The sequence below is a fragment of the Bombyx mori genome, chromosome 7, assembly GCF_030269925.1.
Source record: "Bombyx mori chromosome 7, ASM3026992v2".
NCBI lineage: Eukaryota > Metazoa > Arthropoda > Insecta > Lepidoptera > Bombycidae > Bombyx > Bombyx mori.
In genome coordinates, this window is record NC_085113.1 from 1,892,251 (window position 1) to 1,912,365 (window position 20,115).

General features: G+C 37.5%; 2 protein-coding genes across 3 annotated transcripts in view; one reads left to right on the forward strand and one right to left on the reverse strand.

Moving 5' to 3' along the window:
- Nucleotides 1-12,893: 12,893 nt before the first annotated feature.
- LOC119628745 (protein GVQW3-like) lies at nt 12,894-13,358 on the reverse strand. The gene has a single exon (XM_038012187.1). The coding sequence runs from the start codon at nt 13,356-13,358 to the stop codon at nt 12,894-12,896; it is 465 nt and encodes a 154-aa protein (XP_037868115.1).
- A 2,479-nt stretch (nt 13,359-15,837) lies between these two features.
- Nucleotides 15,838-20,115, forward strand: part of Tk (tachykinin) — a 68,277-nt gene continuing 63,999 nt past the window's right edge. Inside the window, exon 1 of one of the 2 annotated variants that reach the window (XR_009973456.1) lies at nt 15,838-16,216. The gene's annotated coding sequence lies outside the window, so the exon portion shown is untranslated. The remainder of the gene's footprint in view (nt 16,217-20,115) is intronic. The other variant, XM_012697579.4, reaches the window with a different exon arrangement.

Consider the following 20,115-nt stretch of genomic DNA (forward strand, 5'->3'; position numbering starts at 1 on the left):
TAAACTTATCAAGGGACCGCGTGAAAAAAAAAACACCTACAGAACATTTATTCATTAATTACAAACGTCATTCCTTGTGACTTCCTCTCTAAAATCACTTAATTATTAAATATTTAACAAATTTACAATAGTGTTTTCCTCACTGCGGAATAAAACTATTTTATTTAAATAGTTCCGAAGAGATTTTGTCGGTAGCCTTTTTCCCGAAATATCTAAACAGAATGTCTAAATATGTTTTGATGACATATTTTAAAGTGGTATTTATGATTAGTGTCATGATCAATAGATTCCGACCGAAAAATGGATTTTTCGGATGAGGGCTCCATAATGAATTTAAATACATATAGATAATAGTTTTAGGGCATCGACTTTCTTGAGATCCTATAAAATACGTTTTAATTATTATTTTTGTATGTTTTAAGCATGATAAATTATGAAATTTTATATAATCAATCATATTAAATCGATATCAAAGTCAATAAATAATGTACAACCCAAAACAGACGGCCGAACTGACGTGACAATGACATTTGGCGCGCTAAACATGGCGGATTTTCGGCCTCATTAGACGGAGACGGAGATATTTACGTATATTCATGTTTCATTTTATGTACGCACTGAAATACTGTTATATTGTTTTCCTGCGAGTTAAAGTGCTGAGTAAGAACGAGATAGATATATGTTTATGTATGTGCCTTCAAAATGGGTGCTATTTATATAAGCAATTGTACGTATAGAACAATATGTCGTGTCCCTACTATATAGGTCTATGGGCCGAAAATCCGCCATGCTTAGCGCGCCAAATGTCATTGTCACGTCAGTTCGGCCGTCTGTTTTGGGTTGTACATTATTTATTGACTTTGATATCGATTTAATATGATTGCTTATATAAAATTTCTAATTTTATCATGCTTAAAACATACAAAAATAATAATTAAAACATATTTTATAGGGTCTCAAGAAAGTCGATGCCCCAAAACTATTATCTATATATATTTAAATTCATTATGGAGCCCTCATCCGAAACATAGATTATACACTTAATATATTTGAATACGAAATATCGGACACCATTTTTCGGTCGGAATCTATTCACCATGACACTAATCATAAATACCTCTTTAAAATATGTCATCAAAACATATTTAGACATTCTGTTTAGATATTTCGGTAAAAAGGCTACCGACAAAATCTCTTCGGAACTATTTAAATAAAATAGTTTTATTCCGCAGTGAGTAAAACACTGTTGTAAATTCGTTAAATATTTATTAATTAAGTGATTTTAGAGAGGAAGTCACAAGGAATGACGTTTCTAATTTCATTATCGAATAAATGTTCTGTAGGTGTTTTTTTTTATCAGGCGGTCCCTTGATAATTATAAAATTTGCGTGCGGTGCGGTAGTGCGGTGCACCTTCCTTGAGGTGCGCTGCGGTAGTGTGTTACGGACTTTAGAGTCAGCAAAACAATTAAAATAGATTGTAATAGTCTAAGAAAAACACGTACTCAAAATACGATAACATTCAGCATGCTAGAAATGGGCTGATGGCACTGTACTATGCCATATCTTTATGTTTTGCGGCAAACGACAACTTTATAAAATCAGTGTAGCAAATTTTAAAAATCTCCATATCGTTTACTTGGAAAATTTGAAGCACGAACTTGTCTTAGATTTCACATAATATCTAAATCACATCATCTTTGCACATAACAATATACTTACTTCCTATTAAAGTATAAATTCTACAAATACATTCATACTCAACAATATTTAAAATAAAATAAGCCAAGAACGTTTATCGATAAAATCTACTAACATTAAAATCTTCTGGGCAGCACTAAATCCGCCATGTTTTGCGGCCAGATGACGTCACAGTGGCACGAATTTTTGTTGACGTTTCATTTCCATAGGTTTCCTACTTCAGTGGTTTATACAGAAAAATTAACCAGAAGCCAAATAATGGACTTTTTGGCGGGAACGCGAGGAGTGAAGTTGTGTGATTTGTTTTATTTTGTCCATTTAGTGTTTCTTCAGGTTTAAATATGTAATAACGGTTGTTTATTAACTGTTTAATATCTGTGAAAGTACACAAATGTGGGAAAATAAAACGAGGCCGTTGGACGTAGCTTCTAGGGATCCTCCAAGAAGTCCACTGAAAAAGTCTCAGTAAATGGCCACCATTTTACCGAGATTATATTTCATCCTGTTGGACGGTTAAATTTGAGGGGATTGGGTTCTATAGGTGGTGAGGGGCTATTTAAAAACACACTGCTTCATTATAATTATATTGCAGATAGTTTGAACACTGTTACACCATTATAAAATTATTATCTTTATACTTTTATAAAACTCTTACATGTTGCTTTGACCATGTCTAGATTAGAAGTCCTTGACTTTTTCTTACGAGAAGACAATCATCTGTTTTTTAAACATTTAAAATAATTCTAATATTCGAAACCTGTAATCATGTGTCAAGTGTTGCCTGTCATTACATTTATTCAAACTCCAACACATCCAATATCATCTCATATTATTAAAATTTTATTCATCCCAGTTGATTAATGTCTCAAATTAAGCATCTTCATTTCATTTCACTCTATATTATCATTTTTCGTAAAAATATCCCATATCATATCATCTCATTTCATTCCATTTCATTTCATGTCATATTTCATATTAATGAACTTCATTTCATTTCATATTTCATAAATATATAGTCAAACCTGGATAAGCGAGAGTTCAAGGGAGCACAATCTCATTCTCGCTTATAGAGGTTTCTCACTAACCCGAGTTTCTCGCTAATGCTCCCTCTGAATTTCATTTCGCGATTTTCCGGATTGAAACGCATTCCCTATTTTAAATTTATCACTTAATGACAGTAATTTAATTTTCCGTTTCGACATGATGCAGAACAGAACTTTCTTTCGCAATTGATTAACGATAAACTGAGTAAGGCCGACAAACAGGACGGTACACAGGCACACGTGTCCATTCGAAAAGAATGCGATAAAATAACAAAGTTATTTAGTTCCACGAAATATAATAAATAGGTTCAATATTGACGAGAAAACAATACAAAAACAATGGTAGGAAATTCCCCGAAAGTTAAGAATGAGTCATAAAATAGCAGATGTTAAATTTGTAGTTTGTTTTGTCATTTGTTCCTCCTAAATAATATAAATAAATAAAGCTCGACTGTCGCTTATAGAGGTATAGATAAGTAGCAGTCTCACTTACGGAGGTCCATGAGGGAGAAACGACTCTCTCTTACAGAGGTTTCTGCTTCTCGCTAATACAGGTTTTGGGCGCTTAAAATGACGGGTCCTGGCTATTACTCTCACTTATAGAGTTTTCTCACTTATCCAGGTCTCGCTTATCCAGGTTTGACTGTATATATAAAAGATTAGGCTGTATGGTATGATACATGTGCCTTTCCATTTGGAAAAATAAAACGACTACTATTACTATAGTAATCGGCAAACTTCTTGAGCAAATGACCTTGACTGCGCAGAACCGAATTTTAGATCACTTTGGTGGTGAGGGTGAGGCGCGACGGCAGGGGAAATCGTATCGAGCGCGTTATTGGTAGATCAGTCGAACCTTGCGTCCCGCACCGCGCCCTCATTCCGCTTGCTCCCAAAAGTACGCTTGCGTACAGTGGAAAGTCTATCGTTATTAATCGTTAAGTTATTTGTTATAATTTCTTGTGGACTTTGTTGCCATTGCTATTTGTTGAGTGTTTGTTGATTTTTTATAAAACATACACTATGCCGTGACAAACTGGTGTAGTACTTAAAAGAAAGGGTAGAAAATTTGTGTACGACGTATATTGCTTCATAATAAAACACGGGAAGAATGATATGGAAAAATTAAAACAGACTTCGGAAGCAACAAAAACATCAGTGAGCACTGTTAGGTGCATTATTAACGAAGCTAAAGGCTCTGGCTTGCTCGCCGTGTTGCGGACTCCGGGTAAGAAAAGATCAGGGAAGAAGAAAGTTACCGGAATGGATAGTTTCGTTCAATCTGTAATAAAAAGATGTAATCATAATAACTACATAACAAGCAGCAAAACTCCGTACCGTAGAAAGGCTTCGAAACATTTAAAGAAGATATAAATTTTAATGGCTCGGAATGAAGCTTACGACGAATTATGAAAGAGCTAGGCTTCAGATGGAAAAAAATAACAGAAAATATTCGGAAGCTGGTAAATGAAAAAAGTAACATTCGATTACTACGAATCGAATATCTTCAAAAAATAATTAATTATAGACAAAAAAGAAGACCGAATCGACCGAATTGTAAACTACGCCGATGAGCCCTATGTCGACTCATCACGATGATAGCGACTCTGGTGATGAAAACAGTGATGATGATGATGGTCAAGATTATGATAACGAAAAAAAATATACAAATACCAGCTTCGCTTCAACTGAACCAAGACCTGGCAACAGCTCTAGTTTTGACTTAATAGAAGGAATATCTATTTTACCCCAAGATTAAATTATTACAATTATTAACCTATATGTTTTGTTGATGTTCTAATAAATATATAAATAAATACATATGTTGATTTTAATAATTTTAATAGCATTATGACGCAGAGTAAGTAATGTTTTTGCACGTGAGTGTACCATGCGCAAACTTACCCCCACTACGTCAACAAATGCTCAAGAAGTTTGCCGGTTATTATACCTATCTAAAGAAGGGTAGAGTAGGGAGAGCCGTCACAAAGTGTGAAAAAGTGTCTAATAAAATCTGCTAAATAAGGGTGGCGCTACAGTAGCAACCGGGTAAATTTTAAAAAGGCGCTGAAAGTTAAAGACAACATAACAATAAAATTGGACGGATAAAAAAAAAAGGATGAAACTGAACTGAAGAACTGTAAGCACTACATAATCACAAAAAGTATTTTATTTAAAGCTGATATGAAAATGCAATCGATGTCTCCACGTTTTACCACAGCAATAATTTTAGGTTATATTAACGAAATCAGTTTGGACTAACTACTCTGGTTATTAAATATATTAAATTTCCTAACTCAGCACAGTTAACGACTGCTGAATTCATATCATACCCTGTGCCTATGCTAGCGCCATCCTGGAGGATTTTTGAACTGTTATTTATTTAGTGCTGAAAGTTTGACACTTTTTCAAGCTTCTACTAAATGAGTCGGTTCTCCTTACCTCTACCCTCCATACAACTAATATTGGTGACATCGTTATGTGTAAATAATATTCACTTCTATTACATTTTTACTGAACTAGAAGCAATCAAGCTATTTATTAATATTTCAGTATCTTTTTTTATTTTTTATTGGTTAGATGAGTGGACGAGCTCACAGCCCACCTGATGTTAAGTGGTTACTGGAGCCCGTAGACATCTACAACGTAAATGCGTCACCCACCTTGAGATATAAGTTCTAAGGTCTCAAGTATAGTACCAACAGCTGCCCCACCCTTCAAACTGAAACGCATTACTGCTTCACGGCAGAAATAGGCAGGGTGGTGGTACCTACCCGTGCGGACTCACAAGAGGTCCTTCCACCATCTATTTACACCCGAATAGTTCTTGTAAAATAATATCTTTACCAATTTACAAATGATACCAACAGCTTCTGACCATAGTTAAATTTTTAATTACCTTTTCGGGAGACCTGAATATTTATAACAACCACGTATCATTTCGAAAAAGTTTTCGGTGTCAATTTTCTCCATAAAGTGAATGCCCGTCGAGAACTGTGAGGTAGAAGTCTCAACAGTATTGAAGCTATATATAATGCCATCTGCTATGGGTACAATGAACTAAAATGACTGTCGGCTAAAATCAAAGTTTCTGAATTCGGTTTCTAGTTAGTACTTTTTTCTAACAGATGGCAGCACCACGTCATTTATTTGTTAAATATTCGACTTTCTAAAGATTATTACGTAAATAAAATACATAAATTAGTTAGATTAATTAATTAATTAAACATCACAGACCTAAGATAAAAATATATCATAATAGATAGGCTACAAGACAATAAGTTCGGTATCCTTTTTCTTTGGTCCGTTTGTCAACCGATTTACTTGTTTGATTTTGGTTGTTTTTTTGCTTTGACGGTTTTTTTATGAATAAGGGATTACCGGTGACCCAGAGACCTTTCCAGTTTCACCAGGACAGGTGGGCGTGGTTTGATGGGTAAACGAGCCCACTATGTGTTATAATGTGGTTACCAGAGTTGACAGTCATCAACAACATTATCACCCACTTGGAGGCAATAAGTTCTAAGCCGCCGTTCTTTAGTACGATTGCCTCTTCTTTCGAACTGAAACGAATTGCGAACCATTAAGAAGATCCGGCGAGAAACTCGGTGGGTTGTCTGTATGGGTTAGTTCACAGGTCGAAATCTAGAACGGTGACTATATTTATATAGACATACGAGAACACAATGCAAACAATGAAACACGGAATTGATTCTTAATGAATCAATGAATTAAACGGTTATGGAGTGATAGTATTATGGTCGTTTTAAAATCGTGTTTGACGACACAACCCATAGCGCCAGTACAATTATGCCCACTGAGTTTCTCGCCGGATCTTCTCAGTGGGTCGCGTTTCCGATCCGGTGGTAGATTCTGCAAAGCACGGCTCTTGCTAGGGTTCGTGTTAGCAACGTCGTCAGGTTTGAGCCCCGTGAGCTCACTTACTAGTAAAGGTTCCACTGATATAGCCTCTCAAGGCTTAGGTAGGAAAAAAAAAAGTACAATTATGTTATGGGCCACAGTAATTTAAAATGTTTTTTTATGAGTCTGTCAAAGATTGTGTGTATTTGTTCAATTTCGTACCTACCTAACAAAACTTTATTATTATTTGTGTTTATATTGCTTTTATTTTATTGCGTTTGAGGTCGAATGTTAGGTGATTTCTGAAACCCGTTAACGTAGATGATGCCATTCGGCTTGAGTCAAGACGTTTACGGCTCAATAGTATTTTTTTCCTATCTATTCGCTAGCAGCGAGGCTATATTGAATTGTCATCGGTCCTTAATAAATACTAGAGGTCCCGCAGTAGTCGAAATTCGACTATAATTAATTGGAATTGTAATTTTGTACACTATTATAATTGTATTTTATACTTATATAATCACAAATTTCGCCAAGACTACATTATAAAAAATATTAACAAAGACAAACAGTATTTAATCTATTCTCAATTTGACAACAAAAAGAACAAAGGTTTGACAATAAATAGTAGGTATGCATGCGTGTGTGCGTCAAATACCTACATGGTATGTAGTGTGTGTAATGTTTTCTTTATTGATTTAATGTATATTTTATGCATTATTTTAAAAAAATATTAACATTGTGCACTTCTTCTCTATATTCTCTATAAGTGTGGAAAATTTCATACCCTCCGTTCGCGCAATTTTCGTCAAAAGGGATACAAAGTTTTTGCTTCACGTATTAATAGATAGATACCAAATTTCGAGTTAATCCGACGTTTTTAAGGGGGTCAAAATCATGTTCAAAGATTCCGTTACAAACATACATACATACATACATACGTCTGAAGCTAATAAAGCGTATTAAAAAAACCGCAAATACTGGTGCGTGGTGCGTGGTTGGTGTGTATTAGATGCCTACACTGGTGGATACTAAGATCCTGTTTTTTTAGCCCTACCTATTGGCTGGTAGCCTAAGAGGCTATTCTAGCTTCTCCCGGACGAGTGGGTCAGCTCACGGGCTCAACCTGAGTGAGCTTGCTAACACTAGCCCTAGCAAGAGCCGTGCTTCGCAGAATCTACCACCGGACCGGAAACGCGACCCACTGAGAAGATCCGGCGCGAAACTCAGTGGGCTTCAATGGTGTGGTAAGTACAACGGCTTTTTTTTATTTTTTATTGCTTAGATGGGTGGACGAGCTTACAGCCCACCTGGTGTTAAGTGGTTACTGGAGCCCATAGACATCTACAACGTAAATGCGCCACCCACCTTGAGATATAAGTTCTAAGGTCTCAGTATAGTTACAACGGCTGCCCTACCCTTCAAACCGAAACGCATTACTGCTTCACAGCAGAAATAGGCGGGGCGGTGGTACCTACCCGTGCGGACTCACAAGAGGTCCAACCACCAGTGAATGGCTGTTCCATACTTAGAGTGTGTAAAAGTATTACAGCTTCGCGGAAGATATAGACAGGATACCTTCCCGTCTTGGGTTACATACGTACGCTCTATCACCAGTTATTACGCAAATTACAATTTTCCAGGTTAGATTTTGACAACGCGGTATATACTAATTATATCTATAAATTAATACGTGAAGCAAAAACTTTGTACCCCTTTTTGTGAAAATTGCGCGGACGGTGGATGAAATTTCCCACACTTATAGATGATGTCTAGAGAAGGAGTGCAAAATATTAATTTTTTTTAAGTATGCATAAAAAATACATTAAATCGTACATTAAATCGTTACAAAAAAAAAGTTACACACACTACCATGTATTTCAATACATACATGAATGCATAATTATACTTTTTATTTATTGTCAAGCTTTTGTTTTTGTTTTAAGTCTGTGCTCAAACTAAGAATAGATTACTATTTTTTGTCTTTAATATTATTTGTCTATAGTGTAGGTAGTCTTGGCAAAATCTGTGATTAAAGAAGTATTTTATCTTTGACAATTAATAATGTTCAAATTTATAATTTCAAATAATTATATTCGAATTTCGACTACTGGGAAACCACTAGTTTAATTAAAATAATGACCAATTCCCTACCTATTCGGGCTGCAAGTCAACAAGCCACAGAATAGATACAGAACAGTAATCACACCATGTTGACACAGTCCGATTAATTCGCAGTCGACAACAAATACTCGTCTTCGAGATGTTTGCACTGGACCGCTCTTAGTTCGGGTCCTCACAATGGACACACATTGTTATATGAGCTTGGCATGTCGAGGAAACTTCGAGAAAAACATTGTAGAAATTACTTTTACTGTACACACTGATTTGAAGTAGTCTTGTAGGCTTTTTTTTATAAACTACCTCAGAATGCCCCATATAATAAAATTTATAGTACAAAATCGAAAATTTATTTATTTATTTGCACTTCTAGTATTAGTAAGAGAAGATCTTCTTACAATTTTTCAAGTACAGGTATTTTTTAACGAAGAATATTTCGCTTTTCAACGAATCTAGACAAGAGTGTATGACCTCAACGAAGTGTAAGAAATAGTTCCATAGTTTTGTACAATGTAAGTCATTGTTTTGAAATATCAACAATTTTAGCTTTCAAATAAAACACATTACACATTTTACTGGTGGAAGGACCTCTTGTCAGTCCGCGCTGGTAGGTACCACCGCCCTGCCTATTTCTGACGCGAAGCAGTAATGCGTTTCGGTTTGAAGGGTGGGGTAGCCGTTGTAACTATCACTCAAGGTGGGTGGCGCATTTACGTCGTAGATGTCTATGGGCTCCAGTGACCACTTAACACTAGGTGGGCTGTGAGCTCGTCCACTCATCTAGCAATAAACAAATATATATCAGTCAACGATTAATATCTAATAAATTGCTCAAAAATATTTTCAAGTTTGTACGGAAAACCAAAACTTGAAGTACTGCGACACTGCTAGCGGCTTTGAACCCACTGCGTTTCTCACCGGATGTTCTCAGTGAGTCGCTATTCCGATCCGGTCATATATTCAGTTAGTAGGCCTAGTGCAAGCAAACCTTCCTAGATAGAGCCCCGTTAGCTCACCTATCCGTCCGAGCGTAGCTGAAATAGCCCCTTAGACTACCAGCGATTACTTAGGAACAATAATAGCGGCTTTGGCGTGCTACTTGCTATTGTAGAGGTCAATGAGAAACGGTAACTTATGGCGTAAGGGTAAAGTTGACTTTTCTTCTTTATATGGCAACAAAACATTTAAATACATGTTGATAGATTGGCAAAGTCCGTTAAAAATTAGTGTGAGCGTTTAGTTGTGAATGTGGAATGGAGACTGAATGAATGGTATGTACTATTAGTGACGTGTGTTAGAGAAATTCTCAAAATGATTATCATCGGTTTCCGCGACTTCTATAAATAATTAAAAGTACTTTTTCGTTTTAATCTTACATTTTTCATTGTCAGCTATGTCCGATGGTTCGAATTTTACAGATTACATTTTTCGTGGGGTCAGAAATAATATAATGTTAATAAAACATGCGACATTAAGCCGTAAGACAAGATTTAATTTTTTTTTTTTTATTGCTTAGGTGGTTGGACGAGCTCACAGCCCACCTGATGTTAAGTGGTTACTGGAGCCCATAGACATCCACAACGTAAATGCGCCACCCACCTTGAGATACAAGTTCTAAGGTCTCAAGTATAGTAACGACGGCTGCCCCACCCTTCAAACCGAAACGTATTACTGCTTCACGGCAGAAATAGGCAGGGTGGTGGTACCCACCCGCGCGGACTCACAAGAGGTCCTACCACCAGTAAAGTGAACTACATTATCGAGCTAATCCGAGTCTCATTCTCGTATTTCTCGTTATTATTTGTAGCTAACCTTTGTTCGGTGACTTAAAACCACTATATACTATGCGAGATAAACATTTGAGGGACCTCCATTTCTAGATTTTGTAGAACAATAAAATAAACGATTGCGACTAATACGAACGAAGTATCCGGTCGTCTGAAACGTCGGAAATAATAATCCGAAACGTAAAATACTATTTGTAACTTTACAGGAAACCTATTTAAAGTAAAAAAAATTGGAAAAAATATCATGGTAAAAAAAACTTCTTCAACTATTTTAATGGGGTAAAGCATAATTGAAATTCAATAAAGTCGGCTTACTGGCGATAGTTGAACGTGACAACGTCATAAGAAAATACTGATGGAATTTTTTAATTGTCGCAATTATCGTTGCTATAAACAATTTACACCACATTCACTTTTCACTGAACTTCATACTTGACGAAAACATGTAAATGTATTATCTTGTAGCAGCTGTCCACGCGGATGCATCGCTCACTCAAGTAGGATGGAGACAGATGTCGAACGCTGCCGAACGCGGAGGCCGATTGTGCCTCTTTGTCGTTCGTTGCGCGCTCTCGCTTGCACTTCAAGCCTTAAATGGAACGCCTCAGAGCAAGGTAACGCCACATGAGTCATATTTTTTCGTGCGTGCAGCCGGATCCATCGAATTATAAGACGTTGTCACGTCAAAACCATCGAATTCTTGATAAGCTAATATCAAATAAAACGGACCTTTAGTTACTAGGATAAATGTCGTGTATTAAACGAAATGTCGCTTAAATCAAACAGCCTTTCATTCTTCGATATAATGTATACGATTCGAGAAATTCGAGTATTATATTAAATGAAATTTTGACCTACTAGCAGTGCACAAAGAAATTAACTAAGTAATGAGAGTTGATCTCAGGTAGCATTCTTGTAGAAGTGGTCGTTTAAAAGAATAGCAATTTAAAGGTATCTTATCTTAATATTAATACGTGAAGCAAAAACTATGTATCCCTTTTTACGAAAATTGCGCGGTAGGAGGAGTATGAATTTTTTTTTTTTTTTTTTTTTATTGCTTAGATGGATGGACGAGCTCACAGCCCACCTGATGTTAAGTGGTTACTGGAACCCATAGACATCTACAACGTAAATGCGCCACCCACCTTGAGATATAAGTTCTAAGGTCTCAAGTATAGTTACAACGGCTGCCCCACCCTTCAAACCGAAACGCATTACTGATTCACGGCAGAAATAGGCAGGGTGGTGGTACCTACCCGTGCGAACTCACAAAAGGTCCTACCACCAGTAATTACGCAAATTATAATTTTGCGGATTTGGTTTTTATTCCACGATGTTATTCCTTCACCGTGGAAGTCCATCGTGAACATTGAAATAAATAAAAATTAACAGCACACGTCCATCACATGGTAAAATCAAAGTTTATTTTTAAATTCTACCATAAACGCGTTTAACCTAAGCAATTTGTATTATTTCTATATTTTTGGCTGTTTAAAAAAAAGCCAATAAGCAGAGCCCTTTCATTAATACGCGTAGAAAAACGCAAACGACACACCTACGTGCTATCGATATTAAGCCGTTTATCACATCACTACATATTCGTACTTATATCTTTTGGCTACCCGAGAATAGACACAGTATACGTTAGTGCCGTATAGTATATTACAGTTTTTAACTACGCTTCCACCAGACAAAATAATATACAGACTTACAAATATGTACAAGGGCGGGATGATATGTTGTTACATACATAGCCTAATAATAAAACACTTAACTTTCCGTGATAAAATTAATTTTATTTTTCGACATAGTCTCCGTGAGCCTCTACGCACTTATTCCATCTTCGTTCTAAAGCAGTAATGCGTTCTAAAGCAGTAAGCAATGATTTCTTTCGAGGCCTGCAAAATACGCCTCTACAGACTCTCATTTGTGGCAAATTTCTGTTCGCCCAAAAAAGTTTTGAGCTTAGGGAATAAGTGGAAGTCTGATGGCGCTAGATCAGGCGAATAAGGTGGGTGGGGCAGCAAATCATACTTCAATTCGTTGATTTTTGCCATAGCTTTATCACATGTGTGAACCCTAGCGTTGTCTTGGTGAAAGATGATATTTTTTTCGCTAAACCTGGTCGTTTTTGCTGAATATATTGATGAAGATTATCTATAAGATTAGCGTAGTATTCTCCATTAATTGTTTGACCTTTAGGAAGGTAATCAATCATTAAGATCCCATCTGTATCCCAAAAGACGGAAGCCATCACTTTTCTAGCCGACTTTACAGCCATGGCTTTTTTGGAGCCGGGCATCCCGATTGAATCCAGTGTTTTGATTCAATTTTTGGATAAAATTCTGGTGTGTAATAATGAACCCATGTTTCATCTGTTATTACAAATTGACGTAAAAAATCGGCCTTATTACTCTGAAAACGGTCCAGACATTCTTTTGAGTTTTGCAACCGAATCCTTTTTTGATCGTGTGCACCCAACGCGGCACCCAACGAGCCGATAACTTTTTCATATTTAATTCCTCACTTAGGATATGATGTACCCGTTCTTTTGAGATACCTGCAGTGTCAGCTATTTCAGATAACTTCAATCGTCGATCTGCTAAAACTATATCATGTACTTTCACAACCATTTCCGGAGTCGTGACGCTTTTTGGACGTCCGGGGCGGACTTTATCTTGGGCACATGTACGACCGCGCTTAAACTCAGCCACCCAGATTTTAACTGTGGCACTAGAAGAAGCACATTCACCCAAAACATTCTTTAACTCGTCATAGATGTCTTTCCCCTTCATGTCCTCCATATGAAGAAACTTTATCACCGCTCTTTGTTCAATTTTATCCATTTTGAAAACAGTTGACGAAATATATTTTCAAATGACAAAAAATCAATAAAATTTTCCCGGCAGTAAATTCAAATTTAGAACACAGGTGGTTAGAGATACGAATTTAAAAATGACATATATATTTTTTTAATTTTAACTTTTTAAATAGCAGAGGCTAGTAACTTATCATCCCGCCCTCGTATTTAGGTGCGTGCTCACTGTAAAGTACACAGTCTTACACGTTTTTTTTTCTTTGACTACACCCTTTACTTTGTTCTCCGCCGTTTTTAATTTGCCTCGTCCACTACCGCCATTGCTTCCACCAACAATGCTGCCATGTTGCAATCCGAAAATTGTCTTAATTTTAACATGTCAAAAGGACAAATAAGTCTATTGTAGATCAGCTTCGCATCCGAGTCAGGCTCTCAATAATCTGCTACTAGAGGTTCCTTAGCTACTTCGATCACATTGCCCGCCGACAGTCGGATAACTTAGATAAAGTGATTGTAACGGGCAAGATGGAAGGAAAGAGACCACGCGGCCGATCACCTAGCCGCTGGTCTGACCAAATAACCGCCCTAACTGGGCTGTCAGTTGCAACCGCTGTACGAGAAGCTGAGGACCGGATTAGGTGGAAACAGCTCACGAGACACGCCACGATCTGCGTCGCCATAGGGAAGCAAGGGCTCAGCCAGAATGGAACAAAGACGAAGAAGGAAAGTGTAAACTCAACCTTGCACCGTTTCGAATAAAGTACACGAAATCAATTGTGGTTTTTTGTTATTGCTTAGATAGGTGGACGAGTTCACAGCCCACCTGGTGTTAAGTGATTACTGGAGTCCATAGAGATCAACAACGTAAATACGCCACCCAACTTGAGATATAAGTTCTAAAGTCTCAAGTATAGTTACAACGGCTGCTTCACCCTTCAAACCGAAACGCAATACTGCTTCACGGCAGAAATAGGTAGGGTGGTGGTCCCTACCCGCGCGGATTCACAAGTGGTCCTACCACCAGTAAAAAATTCAGTGACATTGACTATCGATGATTAACGTATGCGGAAGACAATGCGCATTTGTCGATGACCATCCAATTATACAGAGGTAATGCGTCGATGCACTGCGCTGTTTCTGACTGTTTACAATTAATTTGGGTATTGCTTTCGTATTTACTCACATGAAAACCAAACCCAGACTTAATTTAGGAAGCCTGTAGTATTAATAGCAGCATTGGAGCTCCTTGTTTATGTTAAGATTTTTTTATTGCTTAGATGGGTGGACGAGCTCACAGCCACCTGGTGTTAAGTGGTTACTGGAGCCCATAAACATTTACAACGTAAATGCGCCGCCCACCTTGAGATATAAGTTGTACGGTCTCAGTATAGTTACAACGGCTGCCTCACCCTTCAAGCCGAAACGCATTACTGCTTCACGGCAGATATAGGCGGGGTGGTGGTACCTACCCGTGCGGACTCACATGAGGTCCTACCACCAGTAAAAATCAGTAAAAGTAAAACCAGATTTTGTTATATAGCCTGTAAACCCGGTAGTATAGCAATGTCGCTTGTTGTTTAGGCAAAATAAGTCAATATTTTCGATTCCATTTTGATACCGGTTCACACATTCTATGTTTTATGGGTACCTAGTTATTTTTTTTGTGTAGGTGCGTAGGTAGTTCCAATCATCGCACCATGTGTGCAATGTGCATATTGTAACACTAGGCTTCGAGTGTCTCACGAGAGAATCTCCAATGGATACGTTTTGCATAATCTTTTTATTATCAACTTTTAATCAATGGATCATTTTTGCATACAACAGTTCAAAATGTGCAATCTTTACAGATGATAATAGCGAGTAATTTTTGTTCAGATAAAATCTTTTTTCTTTTTTTCTTCGAGACATAGCAATAACGTTTTAAAGTTGAATTTAAATTATACATACAGTAGTTTTCCGTCTGCAGATTTGCCTACGAAGACTACACTCTATATCGCGTGGTCGGTGACCTGTGTTCAGGAGTGGGACGAAATGTGATCTATGTTTTGACTGCGTGGTGTCTGAGCTGAATATCACCAACCTATCTCTTCCAGTGGGTGTCGTAAAATGTTGGTTAGGGATTCACCTTTAAAAACTCGCTGGAGTATCTTCTATTATTCTTTTTTATTTACTCCCTTTTACATAAATTTATTGCTACTTTTTAACGTTCAATAATTTGATTTGAAAATATTGATTAGTTTCAATTTAAAAGGGCATTTTTCAGCAATTTTCGCTGTGCGTCAGCACGCCCGGGATAGTCGAAAAAAACGTAGATTAGTTCAAACTTCCAAGGACACATCTATCTAGGTAAATTTAACTTTATCCGTTTAAAATATAAAAATGACGTTTCGCTTCATACCGTCATTTTATGACATTGTTTTATCACGGAACTCTTAACTCGCAGAGTACGTACTCAAATCAAGTGGGTGCCCACAAATCCAACTGACCGTGAAAACCCCATCGGCACTTTTAATGTATTATCTGTATACAAATGTACGCTCTCATTGCGTCGACTAATAGCTCAGATAATGTTAATTTTCTAATAATACGCTTTTTTTTAGGAATGTCAACACGAAAAACCTATTAAAGTTTTTGAGTATATTGTTGTGTGTGTGCTTTGTTGTGGTTGGTCGGATTGTTTGCGCGCGGAGGCGTCCGGGCCACGTTATTGGTCAACCGAGAGCGTAAGTAGTCAAGTTTTGGCGCGACTTCCAGCAGTCGGCGAGACATTTTGGCGCGCTTAACAGGCTGCATTCGCGTATTCAAAAACTTCCGTTCACAAGTTATGGTCTGTGGTTAGAGTTTCTTTTTCGTTTCAACATTCACCTTGCGACCGGCATTTGAAAGGTAAGTTGTAATTTTTTAGAAATAATCAAAATCATTTTGCTATTTTATGTCGTATGTCGTATTTAGGTGTTTGGATGCAGATTATTTTAAGAGAATCAAATTTACGATTTCAAATTTGATTATTATCTTTAACTTAAAACTGGACTCGCTCAACAAATTTAATTGCAATTTCAGAAGTTTAGTACAAATCTTTATAAACTCGAACCTTGATGCTTCATTGACATAATTTGAAATAATGAGACAGTTTACGATGAGCGACATCCGCGATATCGATAACGATATTATGTAGTAGAGAAAAAAAACGGTGTTTCAAGAAATTCACACAATTAAATATTTAAATTAAAAAGCCAGCTCGATTTAAGTTTGTAACGCATTGATAATAATGTTTTATGACATTTAAATTTACATATGTCAAAGCCGGTAGTTATTAAGACTTAGTACATTCTGTTGAGCGTCAGAAAACAGCAACGAATCGAAGCGGTTCTTCACGCCTGACCAAAGATTAATGCTGTGTAAATCACTCCACGGTATTTGGCCAACCGTGGGGTACTCCTCTCGTATTGGAGTCGGAACTACTTAGACTACACCCATTTAAATCCATATGAATGTGGTCTCTTGAATGATGTTGGTTCCCTGTGTTTTTTTCCTACCTGTGCTGATAGCCTTAAGAGGCTATATCAGTGTTATCCTAACGTGTAGGTGAGCTTTCGGGGCTCAAACCGGAGGTGTTGCTAATGCTGGCCCTAGCAAGAGCAGAGCTTTGCAGAATCTACCACCGAATTGAAAACGCGACTCACTGAGAAGATCCGGCGAGAAACTCATTGGGACAGTGTCTCTGGGCTAATTTACTCGCCGAACCGAACCAAGCGACGGGTTTGGCGAGGACGGTGTGTTTTGAACTGTACTGGGATTCTCTTAGTAGATCCCGTCATCTCCATATCGGCCGTACATTAACCCATAATACTTGGGACCATTGGTAATTGTAGGTATGTAGGTACAATATCATATTTTTTTAATTCTTAAGCGAATGGACGGACTCGCAGTTCATCTGGTGTCAAGTAGCGACCGGAGACTTGAGGTCTATGATGTATAGAAATTACGCAAATTAGATTTTTTGGCGGATTTAATTACGAAATCGTTGATTGGTTCCGACATCCACTTCCCTTCTCCGTCTCTTCTATGACATGACATCATTATTCATTTAACAGATTTATTTATTTGTTGCCCTTGATGATACCGGTCACCGTCCTCGTCGAACCCGTCGCTTGCGACGAACGGCTCGACGAGCGAACTAACCCATAGACACAGCCCACTGAGTTTCTCGCCGGATCTTCTCAGTGGGTCGCGTTTCCGATCCGGTGGTAGATTCTGCGAAGCACTGCTCTTGCTAGGGTCAGTGTTAGCAACTCTCCGGTTGAGCCCCGCGAGCTCACCTACTAACGTTAGGGCGAAGCTGAAATAGCCTCTCAAGGCTATCAGCATAGGTTAAAAAAAAAAAAAAAAAATGCCCTTGATGACAGACAAGCATTCCGTCGATTAGGTGAAAAGCGATCATCGGCCATGGTTTTTGGTTCGGATGACGTCGGTATATAAATCGGCTATAATAAATAATACAGCCAATTCGGTTCGTGATTTTACGTACCAATGGATGAATTCGACTGGTAGTACGAATACACATTCCGGGAAATTTTAGCTAATTTCATTTTATTTTTCCTAAATAACAAATTTAATCCTGGTGAAACAAACTGGGCACTCTTAGTTTATATTCAATTTTAACAGAACTGCAACGCAAATTGACGGGTTCCTTAGTGGCAGACGTTTTCAGTTGAAAAATAAAGTTTAAAAGTTTAAGAAAAGTTGTTTCGCTTCGATTACTGACTGACTGCGTGCCATCTCTACAACGCTTTGAAGTCGTCGTGGCCTAAAGGATAAGGTTCAGTGCATTCGTATCTAACGATGCAACGGTGTTCGAATCCCGCAGGCAGGTACTAATTTTTCTAATGAAATTCGTACTTAGCAAAATGTTCACGATTAACTTCCACGGCGAAGGAATAACATCGTGTAATAAAAATCAAACCCGCAAAATTATAATTTGCGTAATTACTGGTGGTAGAACGTCTGGTGAGTCCGCACGGGTAGGTACCACCCTGCCTATTTCTGCGTTCCGCTTTGAAGGGTAGGGCAGACGTTGTACTATAAAAACTGAGAGACCTTAGAATTCATATCTCAAGGTGGGAGGCGGCATTTACGTTTTCGATGTCTATGGACTCCGGTAACCACTTAACACCAGGTGAGTTAGCTCGTCCACCCATGTAAGCAATAAAAAAATAAGGCACTGTGTTGCCCATATCTAAGGCCAAGATACGTCACGTATTTACGAGGGACTTCGGTTCTCGTAATGTTCCACGGGGAGGGCTCTGAGATGATCGCGTCATCGCTTTTTTACCACTACCAAGCACGCAACCACTAGTCGGAACCGCGGTGCGCGTCCAAGAAATTTTTTGCACTAATTACTTTTGCCACGTCCGTCTGTGACATGACCTTTTTCTCCGGAGGTTTGAGGAACTTGCTCTAAGAAAAGCAGCGGATTGGCTATGTCCTTAGCATTGCTGTTGTCCAGGCTTTCTAAAAGAACAATTAAGTTTTCAACTTCACGTTCCGAAATTGGTTATCAGAGCCCATGGACATAAACAAAGTAAATACGGTCACCCATATTGAGTTCATGAATTCTAAATCTCGATATTAGAACGGCTGCCCCGCCCTTCGAAATGCATTACTGATTCGCTTCAGAAATAGGCGGAATGGTGGTACCTATCAGTGCGGACTTGCAAGACGCCCTACCACCAGTAAAATTCCTGATTGTGAAGCGTGATTAAATAGGCAATGGAGATTTAACGACTTTTTAAAACATTTACCTAAGGGATTAGTCATCGCATTGGTAAATGTGAAGAATCAAAACAAACATTTGGTACTCGTCAGCTCCGACCTTGGATTTTCACCTATGTTTCGGGAAACTTATGTATATGCGACACATTCGCAAGTACACTTAGTCTCCGAATACCAAAAATGTTTGGTAAGTGATTTCGACGAAGCTAACCTAGACGAATGGTTAAGTCAAAATAATTCTAACCTGCATTGATTTTTTTCGCAATTTTGATACCACACTCTCGAGCGATTAAAATATTTGCAGATATTAGGGTAGATTTATATGTCTTTAGTCAGTTACGGAATCTTAGGAACCGGGTTTTTCCCGACTAATAATTTCCAATTTCCAAAAGTAATCAGTGAAACAATTTGCTTTTACTTAAAAATGACATAGATTTTCGACGCTCGTAATTTTAACATTTAATTTCCTATACATGAAAGGAAAGTTACGATTAGGTTGTCATTTATGTTAATATAACGAAAAAATCTTGTATTAATCTACTACATATTAGTAATGATTTCAAAGACGTCAAAACCATATATGACATGCGTGTTATATAATTTATAATATATTCATCATAAATAAATGGAAATAATCCGAAACGTTCCTTGAAAAATGAGACCAGAGCTGCTTAGATTGGATCGCTATCATCACACTGAATGTGGTTTTAGAGATAGACAAAATGTGTAAAACCAAAAGGCTCTGTAATTTATTTGAACTGGTAGATCTCCCAGTAAACGAAATACGACCAAAAAAAAGTTTCACTTTTGTATCGCTATTTTGTAAGTGATATTGAAAAAAAAAACACTATTTAACAGATATTTATCGACCACGAAACCTCTTTGCTAAGCAAAAAAAAAACGGTTGACAAACATAGCAGAAGGTGGCAATTGTCTGTTTTGGCTTTTTATATTTATATTTTTTTGTTTTACATCTCTTGTTTATTGATTTTGCAGGTTCCGTTTTTCATATA

Bases quoted from the DNA above. Each gene is read 5' to 3' on its own strand.
- LOC119628745 (XM_038012187.1), bottom strand. From the start codon at position 13,358: ATGGATAAAATTGAACAAAGAGCGGTGATAAAGTTTCTTCATATGGAG.